This window comes from Mus caroli, unplaced genomic scaffold (assembly GCF_978045245.1).
Source record: "Mus caroli unplaced genomic scaffold, Mus_caroli_1 scaffold_2, whole genome shotgun sequence".
Taxonomy (NCBI): Eukaryota; Metazoa; Chordata; class Mammalia; order Rodentia; family Muridae; genus Mus; species Mus caroli.
Genome location: NW_028227257.1, coordinates 111,175,683 through 111,201,061, shown reverse-complemented (window position 1 = coordinate 111,201,061; position 25,379 = coordinate 111,175,683). Strand labels below are relative to the sequence as shown.

Genomic DNA, 25,379 nt, shown 5'->3' with positions numbered 1-25,379 from the left:
GCTTGCTCTGAGGAGGAAATAATAATTACTCTTCAAGAAGGAACAGAGCGGGTGGAAGCAGAGGATTACAGCGTGAAATTAGAAGTAAAACTTCAGTGCACTGTTGGCTTGCCTGTACTATCATGAGTAGGGGAGGCTGGGGGGGGGCGGAGTTGGCAAGCTGCAGGGAAGGTGGGCGGCATCTCATCCCCCACCCCTTACAGCTTCAGCTGGCACCAAGCAGTGCCAGGTCTGCTGGAAGCAGCTCTGGAAAGGCCAGCTGGAGGTGAGGGGGCAATCCTTTCTCCTTTTCACTTCCAGAGACATTTTCTAGATGTTTTGTCATACCTTAAAACACAAATTAGGAAACGAAACCACAAATCATTCCGAAACCATATTTGGTCATTTATTATGTTGATCTTCTTGCTCATAAAAATTGTTTGTTTGTGTGTTTGTTTGTTTTTCAGTGAAACGATCAGTTCCTTGCACCAGGAGATTTACAAAAGATGAAAAAAAAAAAAAAGCTTCCTAGTCACGTGATTTCAGCCTCCTCCTTTGGCCAAGATAGCATGAGTAGTTTTCTCTAGCTAGCCACACTTAATTAATAAAAAGCACTGCCGATTCCTTTGGAAACCTGTGACCTACAATCTCCCCTCCCTCCATCCACGGAGGAGAGACTTAGTCACCACTTGGTGTTGCAATAGGCGTGACTCACAGAGAGAAGTAGAAGTCTTCACACATGCAGGTCTCAGAGCTCCGCAGACGCGCTCAGGCACCTTGAGAGGATCAGCTTGACGGAGCTGCACTTCCCTCCCCTGGACCACAGCAGGAGGGTGACGATCTGCAGCAGCGGAGCAAGTCACCCTCAGCTTCTGCACTGCAAGTCATCTTCAGCGAGGTAACTGATGACTGTCCGATCGTTTGACCCTTCACTCATGTCCTTGATTTTCCGTGCTCCTAGAGAACAAACCAAGTTGTCTTTCGGCTGAGGTCAACTGTGCTTCTTTAACATAGTTTGAGAAGGGTGGGAGCAGAGTCCATCTCATACAGAAATGATCTGTGTGGCCCAGGAACTTGACTGAAACTCTCCTAGGACAGGGCTCTGTGAATATCCCGTAGCATCCTGCACTCACAACTAAATACCTCTCTGTCTCTCTCCCTCCCTCCCTCATCACTCGATTCCTATTTGGCATCTTCTGTGGCTTTGAAGACTAATGAGAAATTGGTGACCTCAGCTTTCCAAGCGTTGGGGACACGTTAAGAGTGCCTGGGGGAGGACCCACAACCACCAAATGCAGACTAATCAGTTTCTCCACCTGCTTTCCCAGTCTTATCAGTTTCTGTGAACACGTGTAGATGGACACTAAACTAGAAGAGAAAAACAATGTTGGGGATGAAGAAAAGTATTTCTAAGGAGCATGCTGGCCCCAGGGTTCTGAGCTGTCAGAAAGAAAAAAAAATCTGCAGTGATGGTCACTCCACAGTTTATGATAAAGTGACTTGCTATTTCAAATGCTTGTGCACACACTAGGGTTTCAGCTGGTGGGGGCAATAATTCTGTAAAGCCCTGTGACACTCTTGGCCCAAAGCTAGGGTCTGGGTTTTAGTGTCACCTGGCACATATTAAATGCTCTGAAATACCCTTGGCTAGATGTGGCATGATGTGAGAATGAAAAGTTCTTCCGTTTTTTTGTGCTGGATATTTTCACGTTTGAAAATGGTGTCCAAGTTTTAGACTAAACCTCAACACAAGGAAAACTTGTTACTTCATACATTGCAAGAGACAAGACCCTTGTGACAAATGCCATATTCTCAAGGAATATAATTTTAAAACACTAACATTTTCCTCTGGAGCAAAGCTAACTGTGGTTGAAAGACAGTGAGAGATTTGAGTATGCTCACTGGAGTGATCCGCACATATACTCAATTCTAAACTTTCTTTGGGACCATAAGTTATAATAGCATTCAGCATGAAATCCCTTCCAGCTAGCAGTTAGTATTTTGTGGTCATAGATTTAAGAGTGACTCCTAATGTGCCATTACCGTCAGAAAGCACACAGACAAAACAATAAACCCAAAAGGACTTTAGGAGATTAATATTCATTCGCAAAGATGCTCTGGTAAATTGTTTTCATTTAAGAGTGTTCTCCTTAGACGTGCTTGTCCCTCTGGTGAGGCAGGACAGCCCCTGCTGGAGCTACAGAGGAAACACAGTTGAGAACTTCTCCCACCACTCACTGGGCGTGGAGCTGTGCCCTTCCGCAGGGACTCTGGTGAAATGTAACTAAGGAAGCCGCGCTTCTTCCTGTTATGGGAGGGAACTCACCATTCCAGGATGCTGAATACCATCTCACCTTGGCTATGTCATCACCACGGTTAATATGGTTTTCACCAGAGTCACAACAGAACAATTGCTGTTTTCTGCAAACATATTTTGTGTTGGGGGTCCTTGGCTCCATCTTTTAATCCATCTTAGATTTTTTTTTTCAGGTGTCCAACTTTAATCTTCCTCTTCAAGCGAGTGCATCTCCTTACCCATATGACCTCGTTTGTATCACCAGACTCTCAGGTCCCATTTCCTTAGAGCAAAGTATACCAGACATCACTGAAAGGCCACATAAAGGTGTTTTGTTTTGTTTTGTTTTGTTTTACTTCAGTAAAAAGGCAAAATATAAAGAATAAGTTCTGAGTATTAAACCATATATGCTGTTTCTAAATTAAGAAGCTCACATGTTCCAGGGTGTTCATTATTAAGAACACTTGCACTCCATAAGAAAAAAATCAGAAGATATTTCAGACAGACATCAACACTAAATGTGTTCTTTTTTTTTTTTTTTTACTATTTTCTATTTGATTCATCTTGGTACAACGGTACCAAATCTGTGGTTGATCCAGAGACTGCAACAAATTGAAGGTCAATAAAGATTTAATAAACTCCCAGTGTTTTCTGAAAGAGACTCTTCCATGGAGTTTTGTGGACAGAAAATGAGCTGATCTGGGAGGAACCATTTAGAAAGAACTCTACCATCAAAGAAAGACTTTGAACATTATGGTTTACTTTTGTCTTGTCGCCTGTTTTCTACCAGTGGAGGGGGGCAACTAATAAAACTAAAATCAACAGGGTTTATTTTAAGTTTCCACTAAGAAACCTAGGAAGAGAACCCAGAAAGGGGAAGTGGAGCTCACTGTGGAGCTCTGACAGGTGGTGGTTCCTACTCTAACTTCTACCTGACAAATGAAGGCGAGATTCACCCTCCTTTCATGGCTCCTTCTAAATCTCTGTTGTATGACAGAGTACTTCTGATAAAATGTTTTCATCCCTCCTAGCAACCAATGACTCTGTGAAATATGATGGTTGTAGATGCTCGACCCAGGGAGTGGCACTATTTGGAGGTGTGGCCTTGTTGGAATAGGTGTGTCACTGTGGGTGTAGGGTTTATTTAATACACTAGTCCTAGCTGCCTGGAAGTCAGTCTTCTACTAGCAGCCTTCAGATGAAGATGTAGAACCCCCAGCTCCTCCTGCACCATGCCTACCTGGATGCTACCATGCTCCCACCTTGATGATAAAGGACTGAATCTCTGAACCCATAAGCCAGCCCCAATTAAACATTGTCCTTATAAGACTTGCCTTGGTCATGGTGTCTGTTCACAGCAGTAAAACCCTAACTAAGACAGATGTGATCTTCTCCGCACAGCTCTTCCATGTTCTTTTTCACAGTTTAAGCTGCCAAGGGAAAAGTCAGGTCTAAACACCGTGTAGCAAATATTCTAATTTGTGATATTTGACCCAGTTCCCCAAATACCATGCTGATGAAATCAGATGCATATTGTGAGATTTCTGAGATAATGATCCTGAACTTTTTCATGACCTAAATTGGAAGTGAGAACACTACATTCCTGTCCTGGTCATTCTCTCCCTTTGTCCTAGAGTTCAGAGATCTCAGAAATGGGTCCAGGGGTCATCATAACTTCTTCTCTTCCTTCTGCCCTACCTATTGCTCTTCCATCGAAGGCCAAACATCACACACAACACCGAGATGGTAGAGAAGTAGGCACAGAGCCTACATGCCAGAGCCCAGTGAGAATGCAGGCAGCACAGGTGGGATCAGAGGGGTCTGTCCGGAGTCACCAAAAATCATAGCTCGTACCTTGGACCAATTAGCCTGCATTTCTGAATTCGTTTCTTCTAGAAAGAGATTTATTTGTTTGTTTGTTTGGAGTGTTTGAAACAGGAGCTCATTGTGTTCTCCAGGCTGGCCTCTCTCTCTTTCCTATCTTTATCTCCAAGTGCTGAGATTACAGACTTGAGTTACCACACCCAGAAGAAGAAGGAAATAGTTTTATCATGAAGTTTCAGATAAATATCTACAGGTCCAGGCAACCGCCTAGAACAGGGTTTCTTATGCTTCTCACACTTGTCCAAGAAACACAGACTTATAGAGTCCCAACTATATAGATCTATAAAACAGGCATACAAAGCAAACATTTACTGACAAGTCACAAAGAAATTTATTTTGAAACAATTCTCTTGGATACACATAATTTTATCAAGTATTGACAATGAAAAAAAATTTACATACTGATGAAAGATGTGCTTGGTTATTTAAAAATAAAGAGCTAAACCTTAGCTAAATATTTGATACTACAGGCTACATCATCTTCAACATTTTCCCGAGTTGACTGACATTTTGATGGTTAATACTGAGAATATCACTGTCATAAATATTTGGGGCAAAATGGCAGAAACTTGCTTAAGTCAATTTCAAAATTGTTGAAAATTTTCTCCTAATTCTAAGCCTGAAATTCATTTGATGATTTTTTTAAATGAAGCTCAACAACTCAAACAGCAGGTTTTTTTTTTTAATTACGGATTTGCTTATTTTATTTTTATGTGTATAAGTGTTTTCCCTAAATGTATACATAAACTTCTTTGGAAGACAGAAGGTGCCAGACCATCTGGAAGGAGAGGACCACTATGTGGTGCTGGGAACCAACCCCATGTGCTCTATACGAGTGGCAAGAGCTCCTAGCCACTGAGCCTTCTCTCTGACCCCTCCAAAAGTAACTTTTATAATCAAATGCTCCATCACAATCCAATCCAAAGACATCCCAGTGTGGTACTTCCATGAGGAAGAATAACTGTAAGAAAATATTAAGCCCTTCCTTTCTGTAATTATTACATTCTAAAAAGAAAAAGAAAAAAACCTCCTATCCTACATATGCTGAAAATACTTCACATACAAGATCTTCACATACAAGAGTGTCGACTATGAGCCAAGGTGGACTAGGCAGCATTGGCTGCCATTGTACACACAAGGCAAAGTGTGTGTGCTGTGTGCTCAGAACCCTGGCTAACAGGGAAGCCATTCAACACAAGAAGGACAAGTCCTACACAAACCTTGGATCCATTATCTTTGGTTTTGAAATAATTTTTAATCATTACTCATTCAATAACCTCTCACCGTTGCTTTTTTTTTTTAATCCCACATTCAGCTACCTGACCCTATAGCCACAGTTCAAAAGGCCGTGGCATCCAGTCAACCACAGCTGCTGTTCACATTGGCACTGACTTTATGAACCAGAAATCTGAGGACTATGGGGTTCCTGGGAGCATTTGCAGAATCCTAGAGGCTCAATTTTCTACCAAGTGCAAGCTGTCATAGCCCCAGCTCAGCCAGGATCCAGGCTTTAGTACCACTCAATGCCATGCTTGCCAATGTGGTCATTTCTAAATCCATAAATGGCATTATATATAACTTGGTCTGTTGGATACCTTCTATCCTCATAATAAGAAAAGTAGATATTTTTTACATTACAAAAGTTAATGCTTGCCAAAACAGGATATGAGCAGTTTTTTAAGCAGCAAAACCTCTCTGTTAGTGTCATTAACGAATATAACCACCCATCAAGGAAACATCACTACAACAGTAATGACTGAGTTTCCAGACAAGTGGTCCTGGGTACAGTGACATTCTGGACCCTCAAGAGAGGAATCTCTATGACAGCAGTTCTCAAGGAGGAGCAATTTTGTCCCCTAAGGGACACTTAGCACTGTCTAGGGACATCGTTATCAGAAGTGTTACTGACATCTCATGTGTAGAAGTCAAGGATGCCGCTGAGCATGCTGTAATACACTAGCCAGACTTCACCTTATTAATTATGGAATGCAAAATATCAAAAGGGCTGTAATTGGAAAGCCTTTTGCTTACATCCAAGAAATAGAGCAGCCCTTTCCAGCAAGGAAGGTGTAACAGATATTAAGCCATGTTGGTTCCATAGGTGCTCTCTAATGAAAACATTCTAGCCCTGAGCTGCCACTGGGCAAGGTTCAGAGAGGATGCCCAAAGTACTCTGAGTTCTCTGAGGGATGCACTTCCCAAAACAGCTTTAGTGCTTGGAGCCAAGGGATGGGCACTCTTTAGCAAGCAGGTTGTTGTGAGATAAATTGAAAGACACGGCTGATAAACAACTAAAGCAACTGAGGTCAAAGGCCTCCTGATAAATCACCTGGCACCGGGGCACTGCAGAGATATGACCACAGTTCATGGAAGAGTGGTTGGGGCAGTTGTGCTAGCTGTGGTTATCCATTGACTTCTCAGGTGAGCTGACTGACTGACTGTCCCTTTCTCTATGCAGGTCATGGCCCTGAAAGCCCTGACCTGGGATTGTTGTTCTACTAGGGGTCAAAGATCCATGTTGGTTTGCAGCTGCCCTAGTCCAGTGACCCAGAAGAATATAGAATGCAGAGACTAAAAGAAGAACTAACATTTACAGACAATAGTAAAGATGGGCCTCACAAATCAATGATCCTCAAGGTCAGGGTTACATGTCCTTTGGGACACCAGTCTTGGAGATGACCGTCAGCCCTGAGGGGTGCTCAATGACAGTATAGAGGGTGCATCCTAAATGACTAAAAAGTCCCTCTCTGTTCCTTATCACCAGGGAAAACTGTGTTTGTTTAGAGAGGAGGTTACATGGGAAGTGGAAAAGATGAGGCAGAGAGAGAGAGAGAGAGAGAGAGAGAGAGAGAGAGATGCTTAGCTTTGAGTTTTTGTTTCCTCCAGTGGTTGTAAGGACAGGATTTCTAGAGGGCAGAAGACAGGCAGCCCAGGTCACTACAAAACTCTATGTTTTGTCTGTAGAGCCCAAAGCCGTTCAATAAAGTCCTTGGGGTGGGAGGTTTCATTTTTCTTTTTCCAATTTTTACTTTGTATTTTTTTGAGATGCAGTCATTCAGCAGTCATTCACATAGGGGGTCCTGACTCCAGGACCCTCTCACACGTGGTGACTCTACAGCCCTCTTACACACGGGCTTCCGAATCTGCGGATTGCTAATGTATAAAACGGCACAGTTCAAGCATATGACCTGTGCGGCGCCTTTGGGCGTACGTTAAATTGCTTCTAGATCATTTGTAATGCCTAATATGAATGCTGTGTACATAGTAACACTGTTGTTCAGGAGAGAAGAACAATGAAAAGGTCTGTGTGTGGTCAGTGGAGATTCAGTTTACAAAACTACTCAAACCTGCAGTCGGTTGAATCTGTGGGCATGATTTCACACTTACAAAAAAGTCAAAAGAATGGTATGATCTAGAGGCTCTAAACATTAGCATCTTACCACATTTTTACTCTCATTCTTTTTTATATATACATATGAGTTTTTGTTTATATATACATATATTATTTTCTAAACTTGCATTTTGTTGTGTATTGAATTTTTGATCATTGTTACCTTGTGGTTTGTTTTTGAGACAGAATCTTACTATGTAGCCTTGGCTGGCCCAGAATTCGCTATGTACACCAAGCTGGCCTCAAACTCACATAGAGCTGCCTGTGTCTGACTCCTGAGTGTTGACATTAAAGACCCGTACCCCGATGCCCAGCTAGGATGGTTTGAAAGCAAGTTAAAGATATCATGCCCCATAATCTTTAAATACTTCAATATAAATTATCAAAAAAGTCTATCATTTTCCACCATATAATTTTCAAAGTAAAATTTATCAAGTTTACAGATTTTTCCCCAAATTTCACTAGCTGATGTAATAATGTTATTTCTGAGACAAGGAAACATGTTTGCTGTTTACATGTCTGTGGTCATGTGTTGCATTTCGTTGTCTTGTCTCTTTAGCACCTTTGGGCCTTTTTTTCCTTTATGACTGGTGTTTTTGAAGAGCACGGGGCACACATTCTGTAGAACTGGAAGTAGTTTTCCACGCATGATTAGCTGGAGTTTGAGCATCGCTCACTGCTCAATCCTTTCCAGTGTGTCTATCAGGAAGCACATGATGTTGGTTTCCTCCATGATTAAGAGTACCAATTTCTAGCATTTTTTAAAAAGTTATCGCTCAGATTTCTTCACTGTGAAATCACTATTATTCTCTTTTTTAATTAATAATTATCTTTGTGGGACAGTCTTTGTGATTTTATACTGTCATCCTAGCATCCACTGATAATTATTGACTGAAACAATTGTTACTATGTCACTGCTAATACTGATTTCCTAACTGCATCCTTCTTTGACACTTGTTAGTTGGCATGGCTTCCCTTTCCTTATATAGATCCTTATTGACACTAACCAAAATGACTATGTTCATATGATAGTCAACAACCTACAGATTCATTATGACATGATTTGCTTTGATGCTCAAATTGTGTCGTACTTGGTGAGTAAGACCCTTCCAACTGACTCTTACGCATTCTTTAGCCGCTTTTTTCTTTGTATCATAAGACACTTCATGATCATTTTATATTCCCCCAGACAAATTTTATCCTCATATTAATTTCTCCAATGACTATAAGATTGAAAAAATGGGCTCTGGTTCCTTGGTCTATTCATCATTCTTAGGTCTTCCTTATACTTTATCAGTTGTTCATATATTTATATATCTATTTACAGATATTCCAAACCATTAGTTGACAGTCTTCTCTCTCTCTCTCCCTCATTCAATTACACAGGGTCCAGGTCAGTATCCCCTCCCCTTGAGTCTTTTCAGCTCTTCTCTTTTATCGTGTGAAACCTGACTTCTCTCAGCCATATGTAGTTACTCATTTCCTTGGTCACATAATTTGAGGTTTGAGGATTGTCTGTTGTCTAGTTATGGTGAAGACATGGATTTTGTGTGCTTTCACGTGTTCTTGTTGAAATACATGTATTTAGGGCTAAAGTATTCTAGGAAATTTTGATTTACATGGCTGTCATACCCACTGTCTAAAACGAGTAAATACTTTTCAATGCATGAATTAAAATACATAGACTTTTAAAGGAAGCCTGATGAGATGACATACACCAAAGATATTTAAAACATTGTCTTTCACTAGCACGTTAATGATACCACAATAGCAAGAATGATAAATATGTCTATAATCCCCCTCATTCAGGAGGCAGAGATAGACAGATTTTTGTGAGTTCAAAGCCAGCCTGGTCTGTTTAGAAAGTTTCAGCAGCCAGAGCTACATAATGGGATCCTGTCTCAACAAAAGAGAAGGGGACACACACCATATTTTATAATAGCAACAACAATATAACATAAAAATACTGTGACTGTAATTGATAACAGTCTCGGGTACCACAAATACTCCAGAAGTGTGTTGCTGGTGTCATAACTGAAAGATGTGTTAAGTTTCAGTAACAAACTAGAAAAGTAACTAGATCATCTTCCGTAAGTGGATCATTCCTTGAATTCTAAATATAGAATTTCCCAAGTTGTATAGAAACCCTAAGGGGTTTTCATTGACATAAAAACCCTCCGTCCTTCCTAATTCAAGACTCTTGTGTCTGGTAACTCACATCATCACAGGAATAGCACCCACCTTCCCAATCCCCCTGAAAAAAATTTGTATACAAACACACACACAGACAGACACACAGACACACACATATGAGAGTGCACATGCAGAGAGAAAGAGAGAGAGAGAGAGAGAGAGAGAGAGAGAGAGAGAGAGAGAGAGAGAGAGAGAGAGAGAGAGAGAGGAGGGCACACAGGGAGATGATGAAAGGAACAAGTACTTCATATATCAGAGGTTGTTTTGGTCTGAGGGCTCTCAGCCTAGCCTCTCCGCAGCCTTGGCAAGGTACTAGGTTGACTCTATGAGTTTAGCTCGGACACTGCTCAGGCCACCTACCAGGGAGTTCAGGGTTTCCAGTTCTCTCACATGGGAAGGCATGGTGCTTCAGGAATCAATGACCTTGGCGATTCACCTTCTATCTTTGAACCTGTTTTATCTTCTATAACTGGAAAATAATGTGCTCTCCAGGGGGCTAGACAGAAACCACATGAGAGTCTATGTAAATGTCTAGGGAGAGGCCGTCTCCAAGGTGGGCAGCATTCTCACAATTACTCCTCTCAGCCTGCCCCCGCAAAGCTGACCGTCGGACAAGTTACAGTCTCTGTTGTAGGGACACTACAATCCACAAGTGTTTTGCTTTTTTCAAATCATTTCTTAGGAACTTTGATTTACAATGAAATTAGACATCTCGACATTTGGTAACTCTCAAGGGCAGACTTAAACAAAACACTATAACTAATTGGATTTGCAAATATGAAATGTTATTAAAAAAAACTCTAAATATGTAATTTCATGAGTGCTTTTTGCTTCTCCTCGTAATTAGACATTTTAAATTACTGTGTAGTGGAGAAGCAGAAACCCTGCTGCCTGGACATTTATAGGCAACAAATCAATTCTACACACACACACACACACACAAAAAGTTTGTGGAAACTAAACCAAATTATTAAGTAATTTAGAATCCTGTTTTCAAATACATGTATAACTGTATCACAAGTCAGCTGCATCTCTAGGCTTCCCATAGTTTAATATTTTTTGCTAGTTTATATCTCTCAGTAGATTTTTTAAATCTCTTTCTTCACAAGTCTTTTAGGGGAAAAAAAGATAAAAAATAGGACTCATTTTTTTCCTTAAGAAATAAAGATGATACACTGAATTATTTTTATCTTAAATATACTATTAGCTATATAATCATAGAAATCAAGTATAAGAACATATTTGAAATCCTATTTATACATTTGTTTATAGACACATTTGTTTAACAAAATCTTGGGTCAAATGTAATAGCCATTACTTTTTAAGACAGGGTTGAAGAAAAGAAAAGAAAAGAAAAGAAAAGAAAAGAAAAGAAAAGAAAAGAAAAGAAAAGGAAAGGAAAGGAAAGGAAAGGAAAGGAAAGGAAAGGAAAGGAAAGGAAAGGAAAGAAAAGGAAAGAAAAGGAAAGAAAAAGAAAGAAAAAGAAAAAGAAAAAGAAAAAGAGAAAAAGAAAAAGAAAAGAAAAGGTTTCTTAGTATCCATAAATATACATGATTCTGGAAGCATCCACGGGCCTGCACTTTGGTCTGTGATTGCTCTTCTTGTGTGAAGTATTCAGATTCTAAAGGAGAGTGGATCAAGGACAAAGACACTGTCTGGGAGCTAGAGAGGTGGCCCAGCTGTTAGGAGCATGTACTGTTCTAACAGAGGGGCCGAGTTCTGTTTCCAGCACCCACATTAGACTGTTGGCAACCACCTGTAACTCCAGCTTCAGGGGATCCCATTATCTCTTCTGGCCCCTGAAGGCACCTATACTCCAGTGCACATAACACACACACACACACACACACACACACACACACACACACTGCCCCCTTCAAATATACATCATTTTTAAAATTTTTAAAAAAAAAATCTAAACCCAGAAGATACACTCTGAGGACATGCAAGGAACTTTCTAGGCCTCTGGGCTGTGGGGAGGAGAGTGGGCTCTTTGCAAAAGGGATGTTCTCTCTGCATCTTCTTCCCTATCCTAACTTGGGAGCAAATACATGGTTCCTGTGTGGAGAGGGAACTGACCTCTTTTCCTCCTGTTTCCTCTCCCCAGAACTTGGAAGGGCTGGACCTCCATGACCTCAGACCTCAGGCAGCCAGAGAACAGCAGCCTCCCCTCTGACTCTTGAGGACTTTCTCCTACTGGGTGGGGTGAAGTGCCATTTGCAGGTGCCAATACCTATGGCAAGTATGTCACGCTTAGGGAAAACAGAGACGCAGGTACCCGAGGAAGGGTACAGGAAGCCTTCCTCCTGCTTAATATTAGGTCGTCCAGGGCTACCCTCAAGTTACAGCAAAGTTAATATTCCAGTTGGCTCTCTTTGAGGTGGTTTGGTCAAAGCCTCAATTTTACAACATAAACTTGCTTTATTTTTATCCGGATTATACGTGACTTTTTTCTTTCTTTCTTTCTTTCTTTCTTTCTTTCTTTCTTTCTTTCTTTCTTTCTTTCTTTCTTTCTTTCTTTCTTTCTTTCTTTCTTACAAGAGGTTTGTGTTGAAGACCAAATTTAAAGATTTGAGATAGCAGGCATTCATTCCCCTCCCCCTCCTTGACTTCCTGGGATCTCTCGCTCTATCTCTTCTGAGAAATCATCTCCGAGCCAGGAGGAAGGGTGATTCTCATTTGTTTACAATAAGGAAATAGAAGCCATATTAGTGTTAGCAGCACGGATGCTCTCCTCTTCTGGATTCTGAAAACAACTGGGGGTGTGGCAAGACAAAGAGACTGAGCGAGGCGTTCCAGGACAGTGGTTCTTAACCTGTGGGTCGCGACCCCACGGCAGTTGAACAATCCTTTTGCAAGGGGTGGCCTAGGACCATCAGAAAACACAGATTTTTACATTCTGATTCAGAATGGTAGCAAAATGACAAGTATGAAGTAGCAACAAAAATAACTTTATGGTTGGGGAGATCACCACAACATGAGGAACTGTATTAAAGGGTCACAGCGTTAGGAAGGCTGAGAACCACTGGTCCTCTTTTCCTCTCAAATTTTACAAGTGATGGGATGTGCGATTTTACTGTGAGGCTCTGTCTCTCAGATGGATGAGTTTGCCTGTGAGATTGATGTCCCTACCAGCTCCTTTCACCCAGTGACCTGGGTCAGCTTTGCTTCTACTGCATTTCTTTCCCCCGGAATTTTTCTGAATTCTGATTGGCTAGTTTTGGCATTACCTTACAGAGGCAGTGTGTGATTTAAATGGTTTGTCTTTCCAACAAGCAATCAGAATAATAATAATAATAATCTTAATAACTATCTGTCTACTCAAATTCATTTAAATAACTCACATTTGCCAACACGTGATTGTTCCTATTTGAATTTTCTTTCTAATTTTGAACATCCAGGACATCATCTTTTATCGTACATGAAATAAGTGTCCCTGTCACATAGAGGAAAATGCTGTTTTGGTTGTTGGCCCTCCTGTTCCTCTGCGCTTTTCTGTGGAATTATAAAGGGCAGCTGAAGATAGCAGACGTGGCTGACAAGTATGTTTTCATCACCGGATGTGACACAGGCTTTGGAAACTTAGCAGCCAGAACTTTTGATAAAAAAGGCTTCCATGTCATTGCTGCCTGCCTGACTGAGTCAGGATCAGCTGCTTTGAAGGCCAAAACCTCAGAGAGACTCCACACCGTGCTTCTGGATGTCACCGACCCAGAGAATGTCAAGAAGACGGCCCAGTGGGTGAAGAGCCACGTAGGAGAAAAGGGTAAGAGACTAGAGATGGAGGGCAGGGCTAGGGAGGTCAGGGGGACGGGGATGAGGAATTAACTGAAGCAGAACAGCAATGTGGTTTCAGATGTGAAGCACAGGTTCACATCTTGAATGGCCTATCAAGAGGATGTCGAGGATGTCTCTTAAGTTCCAGCCGCACCTTTCTGGACCTCGGCAGAGCTGCTGAGTAGTTCCAGTGTGTGTGGGATGTGCCCCAGATAGACTCACCTTGAGTCCCAACAGGTGGATCTAGAACAGACATAAAGGGCCTAACTTTATGTGAGCTTCTTCAACAACATCACAGCAAAGGGAGTTGAGAGTCAAGCCTATAGGAGAATGGAAATGGCATCCAGATCACCACCTGTTGACCTGGGACCCACATCTCATCAGACGGGTCCAGAGTGCATCCATCCATCTTTAGTGGTCGGTAGGACAGGACCCAGTGATGTGAGGAAAATGGTCATTAGGGAGTCCAGTGGTCCAATGAGCGTTAGACATTCTCTAAAAGCAAATGCATGTACTTCAATAACATCTTTAGCTCTAAGACTCTGAACTTCAAACTCAACGATTTAGCAAAGCCTCCTCCAAACAAATCTTGGTGCTCACCTTTAACAATACTATATATTTCCAGTCAAGTGAATGACTTATATTTTTTTATCAAAATTTAGTGAAAGGTAGATTCATATTACTTTTCTACCCATACAGAATACTTTATAAATATACTCTGGCTGCACCATCTTGCAAGGCAGGAAAGTGGACCAATTTGCTCTACATATTAGTTGAGAGATCAGAAAGTCTTCCTCAAAAAAAGCATTAAAAAAAATATGACACTTGGAACCAGGAATAGAATAGCAGTGAGCCTGAATTCCAATAAACTAACATGAGTAATTTCAACATAACCAACCACTCTGCCAGCTACCACTTCCCCAAAATGCAAAGACATTTCAAAGCAGGAGTCACTATGAAGAGGAAATAGCACCAATGTATAAAGAAAGAACTGTATTTCCCTCTGAGATGCCCATAGAAATGACACTTTCTACTCTGCCTCCTTTCCCTCTCTGTTCCAGGTCTCTGGGGTCTGATCAATAATGCTGGTGTTCTTGGAGTGTTGGCTCCCACTGACTGGCTGACAGTGGACGACTACAGAGAACCCATTGAAGTTAACCTGTTTGGACTCATCAACGTGACACTGAATATGCTTCCACTGGTCAAGAAAGCTCGAGGGCGTGTTATCAATGTCTCCAGCATTGGAGGCCGGCTTGCATTTGGTGGAGGTGGCTATACTCCATCCAAATACGCAGTGGAAGGTTTCAATGACAGCCTAAGGTAAGGGGAATTAATTGACTTAGCACAATTGCTGCTATCTAATGATGGCTACTTAGTATGTATGAGGTACCCTTTTGAGCACTTTAAAATATTTCCACTTGCCCAGGGTTACACACCTGATAAGTGGTAGAACTGATATTTGAACCCAAATCTATGTTGAGTCTAGCTCTTTTTGCTTTTGTATTAGTGTATGATGCCAATAGTGGGGTGAATTTATAGTCAACAGGTCAATTTGTCCAAAAGGAGAATCATTCAGGGTGTATCTCTCTATTGATATTCCTGGTAGGTGCTTATGGGATAGTACAAGTTTATTTAAGCCTCCATCAGAAATGAATTAGGTCTCAATGGCTGTTCAGTTGGGTTTTGCAGTTCTATCCAGTGGGAGAGGCAGGAAGAGGATGCTAGATTCATCTTACCAAGAACCAGAATGTGTGACTCTCAGTTCAAAGCCCATATGTGCTATTTTCAGCCAAGGTTCTGAAAAGAAATGACCACACGTTAAAATTGTATTAAGAGAACAGAATTTACTTAAAGGACCATTTTCAAATGTGTAGGAGGTGTGAAGAGATATCCCAAGGATGGGAGTAAGGGCTAACAGCAAAGGGCTTTCCAAGGACTACAAGATTGAGAGACAGGAAAGTAAGTTTCACCTGGAGACCCAGGGGCTGGGAGCTCCAGCGAAAGGATGAAATAACCATTGTTGACACTACATGAGGAATCACTCGTCCCATACTGTGTTCTCCCATTCCTGAGTCTAACAGACTGTGCTGCCAGATGCTAAGGTACGCTTAATGCAGGTGACCTTGTGGGATAAAGCAAGCAGGAGGAGCTGGAGGAGCAAACAGAAGTTAAGTCAGCTGTGTCATGTTGAGACAAGCAAGAGAAAAGACAAACTTGATTCTGGCTTGCCTTTAATTCCCCACCCCATTAACTTATTCAATTAGTAATACTAAAGGCATATGTTAAAGTTTATATATAGATGACATAGATCTAGAATTAGCTTACTAATAAAACAGATAGATAATCCCGCTGAGGTTAGTACAGGCTGACAACTTCCATTCTGCCTCATGATCCAGCCGTCGAGTCTGAGTCCCCTAAGAAATAAGCACAGTCAAATTCTTCCAAAACATTAATGTGATGTCAAGTAGCCTGAAGGACTTGTTGAAGGTGGAGATTTTGCTGGGTGTGGGTCTGGGATGTGGCCGGAGAGTTTGCTTTTCTACAGCGTTAGCAGACACTGCCCATGGCTCAGGGACCATCACACTTGGGAACCATACTGTCGTGGCGACCTCTCTCAATCTCAGCCAATTTTCATTCCATTCTTCAAGAAGCAATATAATAATACACATTCCACTCTATAAGCATCAATAACATAATAAAATGGTAGTGTTTTAAAAGTTATCTTAACTGCCGTGCTTGTAGACTCTGCTTGGCGGCGGCTAGACACTGTCTGAAAGTAACGAACAGGAAATGTTTTATGCCTTTATGGCCCACAGAACTGGTATTTGGCATGGAACTGTGCATGCAGCCTAGTCCAGTGGCTGTTCCTGGATGTCTCCATACAGAGAGAAGGACTGATACAACAGAGACAGAGAGAGGACTGGGTCACTAAAGCTATATTTGCTCAGCACGTGCATTGCTTTCATGCTGACTTTCCTTCCCTCCAAAGCTTAGCAGAGTGGCCTGCCTCCTGTCCCTGTGTCATTCTCATGAATACATGAGGAAAGAAGTCTTCTCAAATACTTCCTTGAAACTGCTCACTCCCAGATCAGTCGACAGATGAATAAAATATAATTAGATTGAAAAGTAACTTTTAAGATTTTAATGTAATATACCTTTCAAAATCTCCCAGGGTCAAGTTAATTTACATTGTCGGTAAAATATATTTCAAAATGTGTAATAGTTTTGTTGCAGGAAATCAAAATCTGAAAAGAATTGAATTACATTTTATGATTAAAAAATAGTGCTTATTAAAAATATATAGACTGGTGAGATGGCTCAGAGGTTAAGAACATTGGCTCTCTCTCTCTCTCTCTCTCTCTCTCTCTCTATATATATATATATATATATATATATATATATATACATACATATGAAAAATATATAACAGAGTGAGAACAGGTGTGTAGCTTAATGGCAGATCTCTGGCCTAGCACTACAAGATCTGGCTTCAAGCCTCAGTATGGGTAAGATTTCTATAAAATGAATGACTGCCTCTTTATATACTCCTAGAGGAACTATACATTAAATTTAGAAAATAATTATTTGTGACTAATGTGCAACACATTCTTCAGTTGACAGGAAGGAGGCACCCATATCTCAAACCTGTGACTCGTAACTGTGTAGACTTGAGGCCGACTGTGGTGATGAGAAGCTTGCTCATCAGGGATCAGGGTGGCATGCCAGGGATCATGATACTCAAGCCTTCCTCGTCCTCAGTCACGTTGCAATCCACATTCCAAAACTCAGGGTAGACTTGTCCATCTAAGCCAGTCACTCCTGCATCTCATCAACAGGCCCTTTGAACATGGAAAAGAAATGGTCTTAACCCAAACGCTTCTCCATTTAATGAAAGCAGGTAGCTTGAGGGGAAAATGCTGAATTGGTGTGGGGCTATTCCGAGGACTGGTCCGTCCACAGCGGACCAGTTTCTGTTCTGCCATTCATCCTCACTTGACCACCTTGAACTCCAGGTTCTTCATCTTCAACTCGACAGGATAGGACAAGATGTTTATTGCCAATATAGCCATTCTGTGGTTCTCGGAAAAGACTCATAAGACACTGGTTGAAGAGTAATAAACACTCCCCAGATAAGTTTGACTGAAACAAAAAGAAAATTAAGGATATGAAAGACTGAGGGTGTGACCACAGAATGCTTGTTGAACATTCATGAAGCCCTAGATTGGACACACAGCTCAATGAAAGCATGGGTTTTGTTTTGTCTTTAAATTTAAAAAAAGATTCTTTGATTGTTCTTCTCGCAGGAGGGATATGAAAGCTTTTGGTGTGCATGTCTCATGCATTGAACCAGGGCTGTTCAAAACAGAGCTGGCAGATCCAATCAAGACAACTGAAAAAAAACTGGCCATTTGGAAACATCTGTCTCCAGATATCAAACAACAATATGGAGAGGGCTACATTGAAAAAAGTGAGTTTGGGCATAGATGCAGGGTCTTCCTCTGGGACCCCCTGTCCTGGTCAGAATGAAGGCGTCGCAAACACAGCAATGTGGATCTTTAATATGAGTATTAAGTTCAGAGTTACCTCTGGCTTCTTTGAGTGATTATGAGTGCTTACTAAAGAAACTAACAAATACCAAGTTTTATACTAAGCATTTCTGAATCATGTCATTAATACCTCAAAGGATGTTACTGGAGTAGTGAACAGAGGCTTTGCAGGGTGAAATGTCCTTTCTAGGGTGCCCAGCATCTCCTGGTCATGCCAGGGTCTGAAGCCAGCAGCCTTGCTCTCAATAGTCTTCCTCTCCATACACACTTCATCTTATAACGAAACACAAGCCACCTGCTCAGCATTGCTCATAGATCTGTGGAAGTGACAAATGATGGAGGAGAGTCAGACTGGACCATAGCTGATAACAAAAGAGGAACCAAGTAAGACTGTGAAACAGTGAGACTATACAGCACCAAGCAGACAGATCCTCTGCAGGGCAACCCAGAAAGCCAGAAGTGATGCCATCGGTGTGGGCTCTAATTGCCCAGGGAACACAGAGCAAGAAAGAGGCCCAGCCCATACCGGTTTGAATAAGGCTTTAAAATCCAGGAGTTATTTGAGTGGAGGAAGCTATCAGGCACAGGAACACATGGAAGAGGAAGAGGAAGAGAGGTAAAAATGAGTCAAAAGACTGAGGCAAGGGGAGAGAATAATCAGGAGCCCACGGTGATGGAGGGATGATTAATACCATGAGCATTTAAAGCTCTCGTCATCTTCCTCCTACGTGCCTCACACGCCCGCTTCATTTATAATCCCTGGGCTTGGTGGAGCAGCTGCTATTATATCCTTCATTCTAATAGAAACAGAGACACAGAGCAGTAACATGGTTCACAGCTAGATGTGAACCAGCACAACTGTGCCATGTATTCTTGGGCACTGGAATCCCAAAGAAGCAGTGCAGTGAACACTTTGGTCAAAGTTCCTGGCTGAGAACTCTTCTCCAGCTCCAGTTTTTCTAGACTCTGTAATGTTTATTTGATGTTCCTCAAACACAGAGTTCTTGCCTTTAGAGGTATAAGGTCCTGCCTCCCTCCATGTCACACTATCCCTCCAAAATGTGGCTGTGCTTCTTCCTGAGTTACAGTAACACAGAGCACGAGGACAAGGTTCAAGATCGGCAGTCTGAACAGAGACCCAAGACTCAAGTCAGAAACATGTATGGAAGTTTTCAAAACACTAGACATTCCCAACCATTCAGTATAATACACACACACACACACACACACACACACACACACACAAAAGGCTCCTGATGATTTCAACTAAAATGCCTGATTGACAAACTTTCCAAAGAGTGTCTCTGTAAGCTTAGAGCCATCACCATTAGAAGCTGCATTTCTTGCACTCTGACTCTAAAGGTTTTGTGTAGGTCAAAGGAAACAGACTGAACTTAACCCTGTTAGGCTTAACACTTCAGAGAGAGTTCCTCCTGTAAAAGAGCTTTCTATTCGAGATAATGATGATGATGAAGCTGATAAGCACCTATAGCTACCTCACAAGATTCCATCCAATTTTTTTCTGTTTGGGCAAATAACAATTGTACATATTTATGAGGCATAGCATAATAAGAATACCAAGTGATAAACAGACCAAGGATGCTGGTGGATTGATTTTCCTCAAATATTTGTCATTTCTTGGGGTTGAAAACATTCAAAATTTTCTTGAGTGTTGAGCCCAAATTTATAGTGATATTAAATATTAAATATTTCCGAGTAAGAATTTAGAGATGAGCCAGACTCGCAGTCCCAATGCAGACCATAAATCTAAAGTCACCTTTCTCCATTTTCCCAGGGTGAACAATAATTTAAACTAGCCATTGACATTACCATGTTCTTTAAACAACTTGTGACTACTTAACAACTATCACCATCACTTGTTAGGTTTCCTAAACAACTGTGAGCCTGCGATCTAACATGGTAGCTTTTCCTCTGAGAAGACGCAGCTCAGGTGTGTTTGAAAGCATGCGAATATTATAGGGTAGTGCTTTTTGCATGTTTCAAGGAAGCCTCATCCCAGTTTCTGTTTTAGTTTACATTCTCAGCAACTACATGTACAGGATCTCTTCCCTCAGCACCACAGTCAACACTGCTCATCTTTTGTCTCATCACCCGCCACTCTAATGGTCCACTATGATGTCTTGCCATGGGTTAAATTTGAGCACTAAAGCAATTCGTGCACTGTGACTAACACATTCGCATACACACCCACTGGCCCTGTTTAATGGCCTCTTGAGAAATGTCTGTCTGGTTCCTTTTCATGTTTCAAAAATCAGATTGTTCAATTTTTTTCTATCAAGTTGTTGGAAATCCCTTTATATTTCTTTTTTACTATTAACCCCTTATCAATGTATGGTTTGCAAATATTTTCCCCAGTCTATGAGTTATCTCTTAGCGCTTTTAACTGCTTCCTTTGATGCACAGAAAATTGTTAGTCGGATGCAGTCCTGTCCATCAATTCTGGCTTTTGTGGTCTATGCTTTATGGAGCATCTTACTGCTTGGTCCAATTTCAGAAAGCTTTTACTCTGTGTTTTATAGGGCCAGGTTCTACTTTCAAGTCTTTTATCTGTTCTGAGTTGACTTTTCTATTCAGGATGAGATAAAGTTCCAATTTCCTTCTCCTGCCTGTGAAAGGCCAGTCTTTCTGGCACTTTTCTATTAAAGAATCCAGGGTTCCAAATCATCCCCAACCCCTTGTGAGATTATTTGACTTTCTGGTGGGATCTTAGGTCATGACGCAAACACTTTATTTGCCCAATAACCAGAGACATTTATTTAACTTCTGGTTCAGGACAAAATTGGAGAGATGTGAGGTGTCTAAGTTCCCTCTCCACCCTTGTATGCACACACAAGGTCATGTATATAATCGTATTTCCTATAACACAGTACTCTTCAGAATAGATTAGAAATCAAAGTCATGACTTCCTAGAGATAAGGCCCCCATGGACACGACAGTATCCTTTCTCTACTACCTTTTTGAGAAATAGTCCTCAAAGTCCTCAGACCAATAGCTTCACTCGAAAACGTGTGGAAAATGCATATGCTAAGACTTATATCATACTTACTGGCTCAGGAATTCTGTATGTAGAACCCAGACGTCTGGATTTCAACAAGCTTTGTAAGGAGATTCTGATGCCCTTCCAAGTTTGCGATGAGATCAGCTGGCCTAAAGAAAACATTGCAGCATCCTTTTCTGGAGAATGGAAAACCATTCCAGTGAGCCTCAATTATAATTGCAAAGTCAAAACAACGTCCCTGTCACTAGTGTCTTCCTGTTTGCACCCTAGCCTCCCACTCTGACTCTACTTTTCTGCCCAAAAGTGAACGTATTTTGTCTCTTTTTTTAGGTCTACACAGACTGAAAAGCAATACCTCCTCGGTGAACTTGGACCTCTCTCTAGTGGTAGGGTGCATGGACCACGCTCTAACAAGTCTCTTCCCCAAGACTCGGTACATTGCTGGGAAAGATGCCAAGACATTCTGGATACCTCTGTCTCACATGCCAGCAGTTTTACAAGACTTTTTATTGCTGAAACAGAAAGTAGAGCTGGCAAATCCCAAAGCTGTGTGACTCAGCTAACCACAAATGCCTGCCCCCAGCTCCGAGATTGGCTGATTTCAGAGGCTTAGCATCTCAATCTCGTTCTTTCCCAGACCCAACTCGGACTCACTTAGACCAGGTTTCTGTTTATAAAAGAAGATATTCCATAGTCTCTTCTTAAGTCTTCTGTGAAAATAAGGACAGAGAAGGCCTATCTCGTAAGCCACTCTTGCCAGATACTGAAGCTTTACCTGATTGGTAAGATGAAAGAGAAATGGAAAAACTTCTCCATCCAAAATAGGTGTGCTGCTACCTGCCCCTGACTGGTTCAGAAATCCAGATTGCTAAGCATTGTCTCTTATTGAAATGTTAAGTGATAAGAAGTCTTTAATACGTGGATCCAATGGCTCTGTTATCTGGCAGAGATTGAGAAGACTCAATACGATCTGATAAGCTTTGATAAGAACAAGAAAGAGTTAAAAGGCGCTACCACGCAGAGCACTGGTATGAACTGAGAGGCGGTTAGAAACGGGGAAGAAATAGAAGGGCAGAAAAAGACAAGGAATGAAAGGCGGGGAGACTCCAACACAAGCCTCATACTCCAGAGGGACACAGAGGACACACTACTGCTGTTACCGTGAAGTCACTGCATCCGGTCCTAGCCCTAGAGGCACCTCACCTCCCGCTTCATCCGTCAGCTGCATCACAGCGGAAGCACACCAGTTCTGTTGGCTACAGCTGCTCCTCATTACAAGGCCAGGTTCTTGGCTCCATCTCATGGCTTCAGACTCTGTGGCTTGCTTACTGCCCTTTGACTTTCCCGATGTCCAAAGGCTACCAAGATTTGCAAAATCCAAAGGGAATTCCTTTACTGATCTTCCAAACATGCTAATCCAATCGCTCAGCCTTCTAATTCTGTCTCTGTTTTGCCTCATCCTGAGATGCTTTCTATTATTCTATTCCTTTAAGTAGCTACAATTCGCTTACTCTTTCTTCCAATCAAAAACTAAGTGTCATGCAGTCTACCATTGAGAGCAAGCTTGCCAGCTGCAGCATCTGTGTTAGCAGTGTGCCAGCTGCACTTCTGTTAAGCTCTTCCTTCTTAGCTGTAGCTCTGCCATCAGCCCACAGAGAAGGCTCACTCAGCAGAACAAGGTGGCTGCTCTTCACTTGTTGGTTCGGAGATACTGTGAAGGAGCCGGCTGCATATGTAAACTGTCCAGACTAAAGAGAATCTCTTCCATTTAAGCTATCTTCAAGACCCTAAAACATCTGTGGGTAGCTCAGCCTAGTACATAATGAAGAAAATTCCCAGGGAGCTGCTAAGAAAAATGTTCAAGTTTTGCCTTTCTCTGCAGTATTCATCCCAATAGTTCTTAGGGGCATAAGACACCACAGACTCATTTACTTATGTAGAAATGGTCAAACATTCTCAAAATGAAAAACTCTGCTCCCTACAAGTGATTTATATCAATTTTAACCTAAGCGATGGCCTCCTGAGTTCTTGCATGCCAAAGGAGACAGTTCTGACTGTTAAACTTTCCCCTAACTCTGGGGTTCCTTTCGCCCTTCTTTTTGTCACAGAGGCTCAAATCCAGAATCTCAGGCATGAGCCCATGCTATACCACTGAGCTACACCACACCCCAGTTCAGGATTTATTTTTAAAAAGAAAAATGTAGTAGTTTCCATCTTAGTTTATGAAGCACTGTCCTAGCCAGAGCATTGCTGCAGTCTGTAGTTTAACAATTTCCAAGCTCTCTCCTTAGGGATACCGGCCTGAGAAAGATGCAGATCCGCAGCCCCACTTGGTGCCTGGATACAGGATATAACCTGAAACGGATCAGGCAAGGACATCACAACCTTCTGTCATTTTCTACTCAGGGCAGTCAGCACCTGCCCTAAACTGACCCTTTTCACTTCTGCTGGAGAAATTAGTGACAGAAAGGATTGTACTATGGATCTGTAGCCTAAACTGTGGACAATAGTCACACATAGCAAAAGGTTTACCCTCAGCCTTCAGTGTGGTTTTCTTCTTCCATGGCAGCTACAACTTGAGTATATGCCAAATTGTGGCACCTGAGTTAGAAAGCAGACAATGCATGTGTATGTGTGTATATATGTGTATACACACATATATATATACATATATATACACATATATACATATATATACACACATATACACATACAACACACACACATATATAATATGTGTATACACACATATATGTATATACATGTGTGCATATATACATATGTATATACATATATATGTATTTACATGTATGTGTGTATGTATGTCACAGCTGGAAAAATAATGTACCTGGTGACTTAGCAGATGCTTCCTGTGACATAATCTTAGTACAGTCGCTATGCCTTACATGAACAGTTTCATCTAACCCTCACTACATTTCGTCAGCCCATCAGCTGTGCGTCTTAGACTTGGGGAGATGAACAACTCAGCCACTCCAGTAATTTTCTGTATTTTAGAGTGCTCGTCATCTTGGGCTAGGTCTCACCCAGGCAGCATCATTCCAAAGCCCATGCTCAGAATACTGCTGTATGATAAAGAATCCAAGGCTCTCGAAGTCTTCCTAAACCTCGATTCTGATTATACAAGAGCAAAAAAACCGTTATTAACCCGCTTGACATCAGTCTTGCCAACTCAATAATGATCATAAATACAAGTGTTATATAATTTTAAGAAACATGTAGAGATACACTCATTTTCGTTTTTGTAAATTCTATTTCTTCTCACTTAGCAGATCTTTGAAGGTTTCTAACTACATTTCTGAATTTCCTTTCCCCCTTCCTCTCTTCTTCTTTGTCATCTTTGATCATGTTTGCTTACTGTTACTTGCTTAGGGGATTTGTTTGTGAATGCCCTTTGTTAACCTCAACAATGACCTTCACTCTCCTCACCCAAAGCCAAGAGTTTAAAATCTTCTAGCTTTTAAGATCAAACAAAAAGAAAGACACCAAAGATTGGGGTGCCACAAATACCAAGTCTCTTATTGCTGTTTTGTTTTGCTCTTTGTTTTGAATAAAAAATATTGGCAGTCTATCGTGGTCCCTGTAGCTAGGGCTAACCTAGGCACTGGAAGAATGGAAAGATACAGGATGAGTTCAGAGCCTCTATCACTACCACACTGCAGTCAAAGAAAATGCCAGGAAATTGATGAACAATATGGTCTGATAGGAATAACCCAGCATCAGCCTCAGGGACATTTCATGGAGCACATTCACGATGTCACACTCTTCTGCCCTGACACTACTGAAGAAGGGAAGGTCACTGCCTTCTAATTGCTTTGCCAGCTAGCTCCAGTTCTAGAACACTTTAGGGTTCCAGCTCCTGCTTCCATCATCAGAAGGATTCCCATTCAGTTTTTCAAACAGCCACGCTCCACCTGGAGTACAGTCCATGGGTTTCCTATGAACGCGTCATGGCCGTTACACAGAAGATACACTTACTGTTCTCTTTACAAAGAAAAAAACATGATATCCAAATTCTTGCATGTATAATAATCTGAGCTAAATTCCCCATCCTTGAACTGTAAGAAAAAAAAAAGGAAGAAAGGGAAAAAGAAAAGCCACATATCACACAATGAATTTTAAATACATGGGCTTCCTGTGAATTCTTTCTAGCACACTGGGAGCCATTGTAGATTAGCAATTTGCAAACCCTGAGTACTGAAATTGTATAAGACAAGATTCTTGGCTAGAGGCTCCACTTTCTCCTTTCTCTGAAACCCCTTTGTTTTTTAATTT

At 41.4% G+C, this 25,379-nt stretch overlaps 1 protein-coding gene across 2 annotated transcripts; it reads left to right on the top strand.

Annotated features, from left to right (window-relative positions):
• Window positions 1–594: 594 nt before the first annotated feature.
• Window positions 595–25,357, top strand: Dhrs9 (dehydrogenase/reductase 9). Of its 2 annotated transcripts, none has more exons than XM_021156453.2 (5): window positions 595–877; window positions 13,145–13,509; window positions 14,582–14,840; window positions 17,825–17,988; window positions 21,417–25,357. In XM_021156453.2, exons 2-5 carry the CDS (start codon window positions 13,197–13,199, stop codon window positions 21,638–21,640), a joined length of 960 nt encoding a protein of 319 aa, XP_021012112.1. In that variant the 5' UTR covers window positions 595–877; window positions 13,145–13,196; the 3' UTR covers window positions 21,641–25,357. The 2 variants fall into 2 exon arrangements, with proteins under 2 accessions (XP_021012112.1, XP_085690929.1); XM_085834803.1 differs by lacking the exon at window positions 595–877 and adding an exon at window positions 11,909–11,985.
• The last annotated feature ends 22 nt before the right edge of the window (window positions 25,358–25,379 follow it).

What these genes read in the sequence shown, in the direction of transcription:
- Dhrs9 (XM_021156453.2), top strand. Translation starts at nt 13,197, where the DNA reads ATGCTGTTTTGGTTGTTGGCCCTCCTGTTCCTCTGCGCTTTTCTGTGG. An exon ending in GAGCCACGTAGGAGAAAAGG is followed by an intron (nt 13,510 to 14,581) that starts GTAAGAGACTAG and finishes TCTCTGTTCCAG; the next exon opens with GTCTCTGGGGTCTGATCAAT. An exon ending in GGTTTCAATGACAGCCTAAG is followed by an intron (nt 14,841 to 17,824) that starts GTAAGGGGAATT and finishes TTCTTCTCGCAG; the next exon opens with GAGGGATATGAAAGCTTTTG.